This window comes from Capricornis sumatraensis, chromosome 13, assembly GCF_032405125.1.
Source record: "Capricornis sumatraensis isolate serow.1 chromosome 13, serow.2, whole genome shotgun sequence".
Taxonomy (NCBI): domain Eukaryota; kingdom Metazoa; phylum Chordata; class Mammalia; order Artiodactyla; family Bovidae; genus Capricornis; species Capricornis sumatraensis.
Window position 1 is genome coordinate 50,042,796 of NC_091081.1, and position 15,411 is coordinate 50,058,206.

General features: G+C 38.2%; 1 protein-coding gene across 2 annotated transcripts in view; it reads right to left on the reverse strand.

Moving 5' to 3' along the window:
- Positions 1-1,938: 1,938 nt before the first annotated feature.
- Positions 1,939-15,411, reverse strand: part of SLC35A1 (solute carrier family 35 member A1) — a 32,183-nt gene continuing 18,710 nt past the window's right edge. The window contains exons 4-8 of one of the 2 annotated variants that reach the window (XM_068985247.1): positions 15,141-15,293; positions 7,414-7,480; positions 5,345-5,521; positions 4,736-4,870; positions 1,939-2,750 (exon numbers count right to left, since the gene is read on the reverse strand). In XM_068985247.1, coding sequence (XP_068841348.1) covers positions 2,623-2,750; positions 4,736-4,870; positions 5,345-5,521; positions 7,414-7,480; positions 15,141-15,293 — 660 coding nt within the window. In that variant the 3' untranslated portion in view covers positions 1,939-2,622. The remainder of the gene's footprint in view (positions 2,751-4,735; positions 4,871-5,344; positions 5,522-7,413; positions 7,481-15,140; positions 15,294-15,411) is intronic. The other variant, XM_068985248.1, reaches the window with a different exon arrangement.

The window sequence follows — 15,411 nt, forward strand, 5'->3', positions numbered from 1 at the left end:
TTCAGCTATCCTCATCTGAGAATTTCCATTCTGATCTGCTAAAATTTATTCTAACTATTGCTACTAGAAGTCTTCTGAATACCAATGACAGTCTATTTTTATGCATAGAGAAGCCAATTAGCACGAACTAAAGCTTCTTTAGTTGAGTGAGCTTAGGTTTATATTGGCCAAGTATCATATACATTGTTAATCCTAGAAACGACTCCAAGTTTAAGTGAATTAGCTTCCAGATTGCTAATTCTCTACTTAAAGTATCAATATTTCTTCAGCATAAATCAGCTATGGAATAAAAACATAAATTGGGACATGTTTTACAGGTCTAGTATCCCCCGCCTCTTCTTTGAAAAAACATTCCCCTTCCCAGATCCTTAGTATTCCTAGCTTCCTTAGTATTTGAATCTTGAGTAAAATGACACAGGGGCAATGATTGTTAGAGCCAAGTCTTTGAAAAAGCAGCTCCCTGAAAGAAATGTACATTAATTCCTACAGCCTAGAGCCCTCAATTCAGTTCAGTTCAGTCGCTCAGTCATATCCGACTCTTTGCGACCCCATGAATCACAGCATGCCAGGCCTCTCTGTCCATCACCAACTCCCAGAGTCTACTCAAACTCATGTCCATCGAGTTGGTGATGCCATCCAGCCATCTCATCCTCTGTCATCCCCTTCTCCTCCTGCCCCCAATCCCTCTCCAGCATCAGGGTCTTCTCCAATGAGTCAACTCTTCACATGAGGTGGCCAAAGTACTGGAGTTTCAGCTTTAGCATCAGTCTTTCCAGTGAACACCCAGGACTGATCTCCTTTAGGATGGACTGGTTGGACCTCCTCACAGTCCAAAAGCATCAATTCTTCGGCACTCAGCCTTCTTCACAGTCCAACTCTCACATCCATACATGACCACAGGAAAAACCATAGCCTTGACTAGATGGACCTTTGTTGGCAAAGTAATGTCTCTGCTTTTGAATATGCTATCTAGGTTGGTCATAACTTTCCTTCCAAGGAGTAAGCGTCTTTTAATTTCATGGCTGCAGTCACCAGCCACAGTGATTTTGGAGCCCAAAAAAATGAAGTCTGACACTGTTTCCACTGTTTCCCCATCTATTTCCCATGAAGTGATGAGATCAGAGGCCATGATCTTAGTTTTCTGAATGTTGAGCTTTAAGCCAACTTTTTCCCCTCTCCTTTAACTTTCATCAAGAGGCTTTTTAGTTCCTCTTCACTTTCTGCCATAAGGGTGGTATCATCTGCATATCTGAGGTTATTGATATTTCTCCCGGCAATCTTGATTCCAGCTTGTGCTTCTTCCAGCCCAGCGTTTCTCATGATGTACTCTGCATATAAGTTAAATAAGCAGGGTGACAATATACAGCCTTGCCGTACTCCTTTTCCTATTTGGAACCAGTCTGTTGTTCCATGTCCAGTTCTCACTGTTGCTTCCTGACCTGCATACAGGTTTCTCAAAAGGCAGGTCAGGTGGTCTGGTATTCGCATCTCTTTCAGAATTTTTCACAGTTTATCGTGATCCACACAGTCAAAGGCTTTGGCATAGTCAATAAAGCAGAAATAGAAGTTTTTCTGGAACTCTCTTGCTTTTTCGATGATCCAGCCTAGAGCTCTATAGTCTTACAAATTCCTTTTGTTGTTGTTTAATGCTAGCTAGAGTTGCGCAGAGTCAGACACAACTGAAGCGATAGCAATAGCAGCAGCAGAGTTGCTTTATAGCCCTTTTTTGCAACTTGATAGAAGTCCACATATAGAAAGTAAAAAATTTAATGGTTTGGGCTTGTGTTTATGCTTAAGTATTATCTTAATGGTCATATCTACAATACAAGTAGTGAGCAAACCGATTTCATATAATAAATTAAGTTTATTGCTGAATTTTCCCATATAATAGAAATTTTTTTAAAAAACACTGAAATTTCACAAATTATTGAGAGCCCAACAGTTACATACTTTATTAAAAAAAGTACAAAAGTGACATTAGAAATATTTTTTGAAGAAAAGTATATCCTCTAACAGCAACGAAATATGAATCCAGACAATGAATGGCACAAAGACAGCACTTAAAGGGGTATTCAGTCACCACCCATACATCATTGTCTGAGTTTCTAAATAGATTCAGTTGAAGTTACACATTCAGTTTGTTTCTGAACTAGCCTGTCTTGTTTTTACCTCCCTTTTGTAAGAAAAGAGTTAGGTTCATTGCTGCTGGGACTAAATACTGTACATGCCTTGGAGAATAAGGAGGGGTCAACCCTTCTCCCCTGGTACCTGAACAAGAGAACAGTTAGTTAGTACAGAAATGGCTTTGGCACTTTAACCTTTAACATAATCCCAAACCTCATTAATTGAATATTGCAGCCTCGCATGATTTTTTTTTAAACACCACATCATCTCCATACTTTTATATATACATTATTATATATACAATAATAAAAATCCTTCATTCTTAAAACAGGTTGATTCCAAACAGGTCACATTAAAACTCTGCAATTCATTCACATAGCTTTCTTAATTCTTAGGCCAACAGTTTTTGTTTTTTAAATCTACCTTCTGAAATTGACTTAAGGCTCTAGTTTAATATAAATGGTTTAGTCTTAGTAGGATTCTCTTTTGAGGCTAAAGTCACACACCGATGACTCTCTCTTTTGAATCTGTTTCTCCTTGTTGGATGGACGTAGTGTCTTGTCTGGGTAAGCCATAGAGATATATAGAAACACAAACAAGAAGAGTACCCAGAGCAAAGGTGAGTGCTGGAAAGGAAAAAAAAAAAAGAGCTTAATCTGTACTTGTGCCCTTAAAACTACGTAATAATGATCAGTTTAAAACTTTGAAGACTTTCAACTGTGGGTTTACACTATCAGATTGTATGGAAAATAAATTTTAAGTGTTCTGTATTTTGATGGTAAGGTTTAGAAAAGTAATCAATTCGAGCGCCACCCCCCCACCGCAAAAAAACGTGGTAAAGTCAAGGGAGTGACAATCACTGACTACACACTTTTCAAGAACACACATACCACTGTCTTGGGTCACTGACCAAGAGCATACCAGCATCCCTATATGCTGACTGAAAGAGCAAGGGAGTATGGATTTTCCATGATACTAGAGTTAAAGTTTAGAATAAGAGGTAGTTAGCAAATTCAAAAAGTTAGGTGACTAATGATTCAAACCTTTGAGGATTCCTGAGTAGCAAATGAGGTGGTGATTTAATCAGTAAACTTATATTTTCTGCTAACCTTTTTTTAAATCTTAATTCTGAAAATCAGGACATAATTGAATTACTTGCCCAATGTAGGCATTATATAACTAAATATTTGTGTCACACTGTATATTCTGTTCAAAACTAAGCCATATTCTATCTTAGGGAGTACAATGGCACACTCTTACTATCTTTAAAAAAAATGTCATGCAGAGAAATGACATCGAGCCATGGATTTTAATTCATCCCTAACTAAGACAGACTAGCTTTTTTCCTTCAGAAAGGGGAGAAGAGGGTAAATTAAATAGAAACCTAAGATTGCTAAGACATTCTTAAGTTCCTTGACATCAGTCAACCAGAACACTGACCAGAAAGCATTTACACTGTTCTCAGATATTCATTAGGAGTACAGGCATAGGGATCTGTTGAGCATAAAGAGGGATCAAAATGCAAAGTGAAAATAAGAAGAAAAAACATCTAAAGGAGGGCCTAGAAATGGTAAGCGGCTGCCTCTATACAGAACACCTGTGTGCCAGGCACTGTTCGAATAAGCACTTCACCTAAAATAACCCTAGGAGATGGGTGATCTTGTTCCCAATTTACAGACACAGAAACTGAGACATGGGTTAAGTAACTTCCCCAAGGCTGTTCAGCTAATAAATGGTAAAAGCAAGATTTGAACCATACTATCAGTTTTTTTTCTAAGATATGTACAACATTGATGTTCTTCTATTTGCATTTATAACAAAAGTCAGTTTTAAAATGAAATGTAAATATAGGCCAGATCTGATTCTTCTACTGAATGTTGGTATTTGACAGATTTTCCTCATGTATTAGTTTATGGTATAACTGATAAGTTAGTATCTCTGCTTAAATAATTCAGAAGCCAACTAATAGTGGATATGGCTAGGGAAAATTATATTAGAAGGACAAGCATAAAGGAGGTGCCAGAATGCCAGCTACAGTAATGAATTTATTACTTACATATTAAATGAAATAAAGATAGCTTTATGAAAGAAAATTGAGATTTGTAGTTTCAAAAGCAGTTTATACCCAAGTCTAAAACAGGAAGGTACAAACTAAGGGGGAAATGAAAGAAGTTTTAACTATTCTTTTCCTCAAAAAAAAAAAAGCCAAGTTTACTGTAATTCCCTGTGGTAAGCAATTCCTCAGGTCCTTCTGTTTCTTTCCTTGTGTACCTAGTCATACTGTATTCACACTGAAGCACTTAAGCTGTCTTGTAGATAATACCTGGGAAACAGGAAGGCCCTGACTGCAAAACTGCTCTTCCTACTGAGTAGCCTGCTCACTCTCACACAGAAGTAACACCCTTGGTTTAAGCTCTGGAACCATTTAAATAACCTAAGTACCATGAACCCCACATTCCACACATATATGAACTGCTGTACTTCTAGGATAAATTATAGCAAAACTAAGGAATTTCTGTTAACACTATAAGCAACTGCCATATTTAATAAAAGATGAACCAAGGGAGAAGCTCTTCCCTGTTAAAAACTTACAGTACAAACTAAAACATACTTATCTGTAATCCGAACAGCATCACTGAAGCGATGGTAGACAGGACAATAGCAGCTGCCGCCGAAAAGCCTTTCATGATATTGTCTGTGTATTTGACCACAATAGACGTGTAGAGGCCTCCAACACTGGCAAGGACTTGTGTACAGAAAGAAAGAGAATCTTAACACTCATTCTATGAAACATTCTATGACAGTTTTCATCCTCAGAGATGCCATACTAATTTACCTAGGAAAATGCTATTTTCCTTAGAAGCAGCCATCTGAGAGAGTTTGTACTAAAGTGAGTCGTAATTCCTACGAAACATTGTTTTTCAGATGCCCAAAGGGCTATGTACTCTACTACTAAACTGTACACACTTATTGCTAACACATTAGGTACTTTTGATTGTGAAGGCAAAAATTGCTTTGGGATAGCTTTGCCACAAAAGTTAGTCAATAAAATCAAAATTACATTTTCAACCTAGTATTCTCAGTATCAAAGGAACAATTTTAAAATGCTATAAAGGCTTAAATGACATCTAACTTATATTACATAATATATACTATATTATTATATTTAATATTTTTTAAAAAACGATCTACCTAGAACCTTTAATTCCTGGATACTTACAGATGACAAACCAGACATAATATGTGTAACCAAAGAAAAATCCTTTTTCTTTAATTTCAGCTCCATCTGACAAGTAGACGCCAACTAATGTCACAACAATCCCCGATAGATACATCTGAATGTTTCTCACCCAAAGGGAAGTGTCTGAACTCTTTAAAACTTTTTCAAAATATACTCCTGAAAGAAAATTAAGCATGCAAATATGAAATAGATATTATTAGAAATTAAAGTGTCTTTCATTTAGAATAAACATCTAAAGATATAAAGTATATGATTTAGGAAACAGAACATTTCACATAATTTAATGCATGTTTATTATGCTGGTTATGACACATGGCACACTGAATATTACCAGTTTGTTTTTACAAAGCATATAGAATTAATAACCAAGAGGGAGCTTTCTAACCCACACTTAATGAGAAATTCTTAATATTGTTAAGTTTCTGCCTTTATTATAGCAGTGAGCTAGATCACCAAAGCTGTCTACTAATGCCACTGAAACACTTGGTGTGGTCAGCTAAAAACTATACTGTTAAGAGTCAATTATCTGAATCATACTCCTATAGTATCTGCTTAATGATGAATACTCTCCACTTTGCAAAATAACCTATATAATCACCACCAGGAATTTTTTTCAGAATAAGTAACACAACCAAAATAAAATTTAAATAGAACTTGCTGAGTGAAGCCACTTTCCTTTCAAGCAGGGGTCCACAGGCCAAGTTCATACACACTGTCAGAAGGAGCATGAATTCCCTAACTAGACAATATGTTTTGTGTATATGTGCATTTTTCTGCGGTTGATGATCCGTAGCTTTTTAGGTACTCCAAGAGAGCACATAACTTCTCCCTCAAAAAGTCACATAGCACAGCTCTAAGTTTTGTACTTAAAATGAATGCATGTTTAACAAGAACATTAAAGAGTTTTGTTACAAACACTAGAGACTCTGCCACTGGAGTACCCCTCAACTAAAATGAAATGAAAACCAAGATTTTTTTCTTTGATGAACCTGTGTTGGAAAGAGCCACAGAATGGAAACAAACATAATGGCTACTCCTATTTCTAACTTTGATTCTCCTCATCTGGAAAAACCATTTAACTATTCAGTTCTCAGTTACTCCAAGCATAGAGGGGTATTAAACCACCTACTGTTTCCTCACTTGTGTACTGAGAGGTTGAACTAAACAGAATGTTGGACACACTTTAACTGTTCAAAATAGTGCTAAAAATCAAACAGTATATTATTCCAAGCATAAGTCAATTTTTGTTTCTGATTTGTTGTTTAAGAATAAAAGTCTAGCATAATGCTGTCATTAAGTATATTCCTAAATTTAGATTTTCCCCTCTTATCAAATGACTAGATGAAAAAGAAAAAGATTACTTTCCCAGTCAAAAATAAAGTACTATAAAATAAAAAAAGTCTTAACTCTTGAAATAGCACAAATAAATAATAAAGATGTATAGCTATAACTAATAAACCCTTTCAGTTTCTTCTCTGTAGGAACTATTTCTAAAACATCTCATTTCTTATATTGCACTTAACACTCATACTTTTGTCTCTTCTTGATTCAGTGAAGGATTGCTTTTCCCCACACATATGAGTCCAGACTTCCATGTTTATCTGATATTAGTGGTTTTGATTCTTCTCTCCCTTTTTGGCTCTTACTTCTGGGTACTAGGTTTTCTGAGGTATTTTCCACCTCCCTTTCCTCCCTACTCCATAATTCCTAATCTGTTGAAGCAGAGGAAGAAGTTGAGATTACGAGGGAAATACAAATACCAAGCTGGTCACTAGCAACCTAAAGCAGCTGAATCTAGCCTGAGGTCAGTGTCAGAAAAATAGAAAAGTACTTGAGCTTTCTGATGGCTAACTTATTCCATTTTCAGAGGACTTTTTTCATTTATTTTGGGGTTCTTAGATGGACTGGGGATAGTCAACGATGACAAATACATTCTTAGATAACTGCAAAAATGAGTAAGGACTGAGATCTAAGCTGAGTTAACACTACTACATGCTTCCTAGAAAAACAATTTGACAACTGAATAAAGTGGTGCTTTTATGATTTACCTGCAAATCCTGAGCACAATACAGCAACAGCTATAGCGCCAAATCCTAATAGTGGATTCTGTTCCACCTGCAATAGTAATGTTTTAAAAGTTATTCTTAGTGACTAAAAATACAACTCATCCAAAAGACTAAACAAATGAATACAAAAATCTGTTTATAGTTCTACTGAAAGTATGTGTATCAGACACAGATTTTCCAGAGAATAAGACAGGACCAAACAAAATGCCATCCCAGGGAGAAACAAAAGAATTAAGTTAAAAACATACTGGTCAAATCACAGCCACAATAAATGCTTGATAATCATGTGTACCTTCTTCCTAATAACAGTGGCACCCAAGCACAGAATTGTGCATAGTCAACCACCTGTTGGCCTTCCCAAGCGGCGCTAGTGGTAAAGAACCTGCCTGCCAAGGCAAGAGACATAAGCAACACAGGTTCGCTCCCTGGGTTGGGAAGATCTGGAGGAGGGCATGGCAACCCCTCCAGTATCCTTGCCAGGAGAATCCCATGGACAGAGGAGCCTAGTGGGCTACAGTCCATGGAATCACAAAGAGTCAAACACGACTGCAACAATTTAGCATGCAAGCAGCTTTAACTTCTGACACCACCATAACTCAAGCCCTTATAGGATCAATCATGGAAATTATGACACTTTGACCTGTTTTATTCCCTATCACCTATGGGATAAAGGACTTGTAAGATTTCCAGCTTTACTGAATTTTTATCAGATATTAATAGCATGACTTTTATGTACTATATGCACTATTTTAGATACTAAATGAATAAAGAGGAAGCTGATACACAGCTCTGATTCTTAAACAGGTCACTAATGTAAGAGATTAACATGTATATATATTTATAATACTTTGCTAACAGATACAGGTATATGAACCCCCAACCTATTGTTTCAACTTTATTTCCTCTTTCCTAAACTAATCCTCAGGAGCTTTCATCAGTCTTTTCTCAGAGATCAATATTATCTGAGTGGTAGCACTCAGAAACTACAGTCACGTGTCTCAATCCTTTAATGTGATAAGCACATACCTTGTTCAAAACAAATAAGCCTGATATAAGGAGAGTATTACTTTAAGGACCTGAGAGAGGAAATATCTGCATCAAGATAAAAGAAGAAATACAAGATATTATTAACTAATGATTCTGAAAGTATGGTCCCTGGAACAGCAGCAGCAGCAGCATCACCTGTTAGAAATGAAAACTGACAGGCATTCCCCAGACCTACTGAATCATAAACTGTTACCCTCGACCCTCATAATCTGTTTAACCTTCCTGTTAATTCTGATGCACACTGTTGTTTTGAGGACCACTGCTATAGACTACAGTGGATAAACATGGATGCTTTCCTAATATAAACTGTAAGACTGGCATAGAGATGAGAAAAAATAATGGAAGGACACTAGAAAGCTCAAGCTACTAAATATAATGTCTGACAAATTCTTGGCTTTTCTGCCAGTTTAATCTCTACAGTTAGGAAAAATGGTGATAGACACTGACTGCTCCAACTGATAAACTACCAGGCAATGAAGCAGAAGTCATGGAAACTTAAGGACAGTGTTTTAAGAGGATGAGCAACAGCCAAACACAGGATAGTTAAGAAGACCTGAGCTCCAGTCTTGAATAAATGAAAATTCAAAGAAATAAAACAGAGAAATTCCATAGCTAGTGGGAAGATGGTTCAAGAAGGATAAGAGTTTCATAAGAATGAGATTCTCATGAATAGTAAAGAAGTCAGGTGTCACTAGTTAAGGGCATCTTAGATGAATTCTCATTTTATTTTATAGGAACACTAAGAAAAAAAATTAAAACTACAGTATACAAAACCAAGAGGAACCAACCAGGAATTTTAGTATCAAAAAATTGAAAACTCAGAATAAGTGGAGGCTTACAAGAATACTTTAAATCTTTCAAGGCCTTTAAAAGAGAAGAAAAAAGTGTTTGTTTGGCTAAATGACATACTATTAGAGGGCAAGAAAATAAAAGTTACCCAAATATAGTTTCCACTTTCTCTGTGAATAATGATTTTAAATGAATGAGTGAATGGGAAGTTAAGTCCAAGATGTGTGGTTTGGTGTCATAAAAGCACCTACCTAAACTCAGAAGCATCTTGACCAAGAACAGTAGCAAGTCAAGGTAGTGTTCACTATGTCTGTGAAGATTACTAGGGCATGGAAACTATGCCAGAAAATCTGAATTGGGCAAATACTGTCCTAGTTTTCAGAAAGGCAGAAGGGAGGAAAACCTGCAGAAATTATCAACAGCAGCTTGAGACGTTGAAAGCAGGCCAGTACACTTACCAAAAGCACAGACTCTAGAGCCACACTGCCCAGGATCAAGCAAGGTCACTGTGGACCCACTCCTAAGCTTCTTTGCCTATCAGTTTCCTCATATGAAAATGAAAATAAAGACACACATCTCATATGATTGGTGTGGGCATAAGTGAGTTAATGTGTGTAAAGCATTTAGAACATTGCTAATAACTAATGTGACTGCAGTGTTGTTACTGAATACAAGCAAAATCACAGAACAGATGACTTGTAGAGCTTAAAAAGTCTAATGGTCATCACACACACATACACACACACAATGGTGTGGCTTCAATAAGAAGACAACATACCAAACTGTCTTACTGAAAGGATTCCTAGTTACATGATGAGGGGAATTCCACAGAGATAATGTTCAATATCATTACCATGTTCAATACCATTCAATATCACAGTAATCCAAGTCTGTGCCCCAACCAGTAACACTGAAGAAGTTGAAGTTGAACAGTTCTATGAAGACCTACAAGACCTTTTAGAACTAACACCCAAAAAAGATGTCCTTTTCATTATACGGGACTAGAATGCAGAAGTAGGAAGTTAAGAAACACCTGGCATAACAGGCAAGTTTGGCCTTGGAATATGGAATGAAGCAGGGCAAAGACTAATAGGGTTTTGCCAAGAAAATGCACTGGTCATAGCAAACACCTTCTTCCAACAACACAAGAGAAGACTCTACACATGGACATCACCAGATAGTCATCAGCAAAAACAAGACCAGGAGCTGACTGTCACTCAGATCATGAACTCCTTATTGCCAAATTCAGACTTAAATTGAAGAAAGTAGGGGAAACCACTAGGCCATTCAGCTATGACCTAAATCAAATCCCTTATGATTAAACAGTGCAAGTGAGAAATATTTTTAAGGGACTCGATCTGATAGATAGAGTGCCTGAGAGGTTCGTGACATTGTACAGGAGACAGGGATCAAGACCATCCCCATGGAAAAGAAATGCAAAAAAGCAAAATGGCTGCCTGGGGAGGCCTTAAAATAGCTGTGAAAAGAAGAGAAGCAAAAAGCAAAGGAGAAAAGGAAAGGTATAAGCATCTGAATGCAGAGTTCCAAAGAACAGCAAGAAGATATAAGAAAGCCTTCCTCAGCGATCAATGCAAAGAAATAGAGGAAAACAACAGAATGGGAAGACTAGAGATCTCTTCAAGAAAATTAGAGATACATTTCACGCAAAGATGGGCTCGATAAAGGACAGAAATGGTATGGACCTAACAGAAGCAGAAGATATTACGAAGAGGTGGCAAGAATACACAGAAGAACTGTACAAAAAAGATCTTCAAGACCAAGATCATCACGATGGTGTGATCACTAATCTAGAGCCAGACATCCCGGAATGTGAAGTCAAGTGGGCCTTAGAAAGCATCACTACGAACAAAGCTAGTGGAGGTGATGGAATTCCAGTTGAGCTATTTCAAATCCTGAAGGATGATGCTGTGAAAGTGCTGCACTCAATATGCCAGCAAATTTGGAAAACTCAGCAGTGACCACAGGACTGGGAAAGGTCAGTTTTCATTCTAATCCCAAAGAAAGGCAATGCCAAAGAATGCGCAAACTACCGCACAATTGCACCCATCTCACATGCTAGTAAAGTAATGCTCAAAATTCTCCAAGCCAGGCTTCAGCAATACGTGAACCGTGAAGTTCCAGATGTTCAAGCTGGTTTTAGAAAAGGCAGAGGAACCAGAGTTCAAATTGCCAACATCCGCTGGATCATGGAAAAAGCAAGAGAGTTCCAGAAAAAACATCTATTTCTGCTTTATTGACTATGCCAAAGCCTTTGACTGTGTGGATCACAAGAAACTGTGGAAAATTCTTCAAGAGATGGGAATACCAGACCACCTGACCTGCCTCTTGAGGAACCTATATGCAGGTCAGGAAGCAACCATTAGAACTGGACATGGAACAACAGGAACAAGGAAAAGGAGTACGGCAAGGCTGTATATTGTCACCCTGCTTATTTAACTTATATGCAGAGTACATCATGAGAAACGCCGGGCTGGAAGAAGCACTCGCTGGAATCAAGATTGCCGGGAGAAATATCAATAACCTCAGATATGCAGATGACACCACCCTTATGGCAGAAAGTGAAGAGGAACTAAAAAGACTCTTGATGAAGGTAAAAGAGGAGAGTGAAAAAGTTGGCTTAAAGCTAAACATTCAGAAAACGAAGATCATGGCATCTGGTCCCATCACTTCATGGGAAATAGATGGGGAAACAGTGGAAACAATATCAGATTTTATTTTTGGGGGGCTCCAAAATCACTGCAGAAGGTGACTGCAGCCATGAAATTAAAAGACGCTTACTCCTTAGAAGAAAAGTTATGACCAACCTAGATAGTATATTAAAGAGAGACATTACTCTGCCTACAAAGGTCCATCTAGTCAAGGCTATGGTTTTTCCAGTGGTCATGTATGGATGTGAGAGTTGGACTGTGAAGAAAGCTGAGTGCCGAAGAATTGATGCTTTTGACCTGTGGTGTTGGAGAAGACTCTTGAGAGTTCCTTGGACTGCAAGGAGATCCAACCAGTCCATTTTAAAGGAGATCAGTCCAGGGATTTCTTTGGAAGGACTGATGCTAAAGCTGAAACTCCAGTACTTTGGCCACCTCATGTGAAGAGCTGACTCATTGGAAAAGACTCTGATGCTGGGAGGGACTGGGGGCAGGAGGAGAAGGGGACAACAGAGGATGAGATAGCTGGATGGCATCACTGACTCGATGAAAATGAGTCTGAGTGAACTCTGGGTGTTGGTGATAGACAGGGAGGCCTGGCGTGCTGCGATTCATGGGGTTGCAGAGTCAAACACAACTGAGTGACTGAACTGAATGTTCAGTAAGTAATCTGACAGATTTGCATAGTATTTTTGTTACTAAGAGAAATGGAGTGAGAATAACTAGTTCTATTCATAGCTGAGTGAATGCTTATATAGCAAAGTGCTAATAAACAGAATAAAACCAAGCTAGACCCACAACCACTGTCAACCAGCCAGGCATATGAATGAGCCACCAGAGAAACAGCTCCTCTCAGCCTAGGCAAGTCTTCAGCTGCCTGCAGCCCTGGCTGATATCTTGACTGCAGCCTCTTATGAGACCCCTCAAGCCAGAATGTCTAAAAGAAGCCAGAGCTCAGGCACCTTTGAATTCCTGATTCATGAAAACTGTGAGAGATAACAAATGTTTCTTAAGCAAGAAGAAAAAAATAGTCAGAGAGAGATCTAAAGGCATGTCCACAGAACTCTGATCCTATCCTGTCTAAAATTTTCAGTGAAGACCCAGAAGATATATGTGTTGCACCTGCAGAAAGCATAATAACATTTCAAGAAAAAGCTAACAACCGGTAAGGACTGGAAAGACCTCAGAGGCTTGAACATTAACCCAAAGCTAACAAGATGGTCTTAATAAATATAAACACATCTTGCACTTTGGTTTAGAAGCCTGCTGCACAAAACACATCTGAGAAAAACTGTGTGTGTGTGTGTGTCAAACAGCTACATATGGCTATATAATCAGTTACAGAATGGATAGCCACCTCCAACCAAAAAAAAAGAAAAACCACCCTGATATAACCTTAGGCTGACTGAACAAGTCTAGAGGTAATTCGTGAACTACAACTCAGTTCAGTTGGTAAAGAATGTGCCTACAATGCAGGAGACCCGGGTTCTGTCCCTGGCTCGGGAAGATCCCCTAGAGAAGGAAATGGCAACGCACTCCAGTATGGTCGCCTGGAGAATCCCATGGACAGGAGCCTGGTAGACTACAGTCCATGGGGTCATAAGAGTCAGACACAACTTAGCAACTAAACCACCACCAACCATCACCACAACCCACACTATTCAGTCAACATCTGGAGATGGTATGAGCTTTGGGGACATACTGAGGAAAAACAATGGATAAAGGCATCCAGAAAAGAAATACAAGGCAGCACTGGCATGAGCCAGGGATCACAAAGTCTCCAGAAGGCATATTATAGAAAGAAGGTTCCCTCAATAGGGGGACAGAAAAAGACACAGAGGGTAGGGTTGTGACACTGTCCTCAGACATTCCAGGGACCATCATGTGGAGCTAGCAGGGATCTGAGTTACTCTTGACAAGAGCAGGGAACAAGAGGCAGTTACAGGAAGCTGCACTCCGTTCAAGATACGAAAGAACTTTCTAGAGTGCTCCAATAGTCGAATTCTCTCTTTAGTTTACTAAGCTTTTCATACACATTACCTATGTGAGGTGGACATTTGCTAAACATGTAAAGTGGTCCTGGAAGTTCATACTTAACTTTTAAGTGTTTGTATTATTTCACAAAACATTATTTCTCCAGTGGTCTACATCCGAGTTACAGTGCAGTACATATTTGATCAGTGTTTGAAATGTCAGCAAGAATATAAGCACATTGAAACATCATGTAAAGACAATAAAAACTAACTTAAAACTCACTTTCTGAGAAAAAAAAAATTCTTCCACCAGACCAGAAAGTACATAAAAAGCTGACTTTTTCTACTTTCACAAGCTCTGCATACCTCCCTGGCTGCCCTCTGCTCCTAAAAGACCATGGGCCCCCTATGGTCATACCACTCTGAACTCCTCTGATCTTGGAGGCCAAGCAGGGTGGGACCTGGTTAGTACTTGGATGGGAGAACCCATGGTCTCTCATTTGGGAAGAATATGCAGAAGGAAGCTCCTGACCTTCAGGTCCTCCACTGTGGTTCTACTTCCTACTTCTCTTTGGGAAAACAAGCAATTAAAGCATATAATACTTTTTTAAAAAAAAAAATCAAGTATAAACGTTAATATTAATTCTTGGACTAAAAGACATGAAGGCACCTTTTGCCCTATTTTAGTTATCAATTATCGGGAAAACCACTACTACCCCTCTATAAGCCCAATTGTTGACAGTGGTTATATATACAAAGCAAAAATTTTTGTGACCTCAGGAGAACATGAAAATTAGATGGAGAAAACTTTGCCCAGTATTTCTGAGAAAACGTCTAAAAGAGGCCTAGAAGTTCTGAACATATACACTGTGTGGAAGTTTGCACAGTCTGAGTCACAGGTTAGCTGTTAACTGTGGAACTTTGGATAAGTTACTTCCTCTATTTGAAGTTACTTCAATTTTGTTATCCATAAATGAAGGAGGGGCATTATACTGAGTTTAAGATACCATCCATCTCTAACGTATGTTATGCATATTCTCCTCTTAAAAAAAAGCCGGTATACCTCTCCTTAACAATAACATTTTCCTGAGGGGGAAAAAGGATATATGTAAGGCAAAGGTTATTTTCACTCAAAGAAATAGAATCAAGCTCCATGCATCAGTGTGACTGTCTGAAGTGCATAAGACTTTAAAAAGTTTCCTAGTTTAGTTACATGAAGCATTTTGTTTCTTACCACAACTTTTGTGGCTTGGGCTGGTTTCCACTGTACGAGTATGACTCCCCCACACAGCATAAAAACTGAAATCCACTGTAACTTGCTCAGCGTCCGGTTTAACATTAAAACAGTACATAGAGCAGTGCAGGGAATCTTCAACTGGTACGTCACCTAAGAACAAAACAATGAACTAATCAACTCAGCTAACATTAGACTCTGACACAAATATATCTGGTATCATTAACAGAATTGAGAAAAATATTTGATAGTGAGATAAAGGGTTAATAAA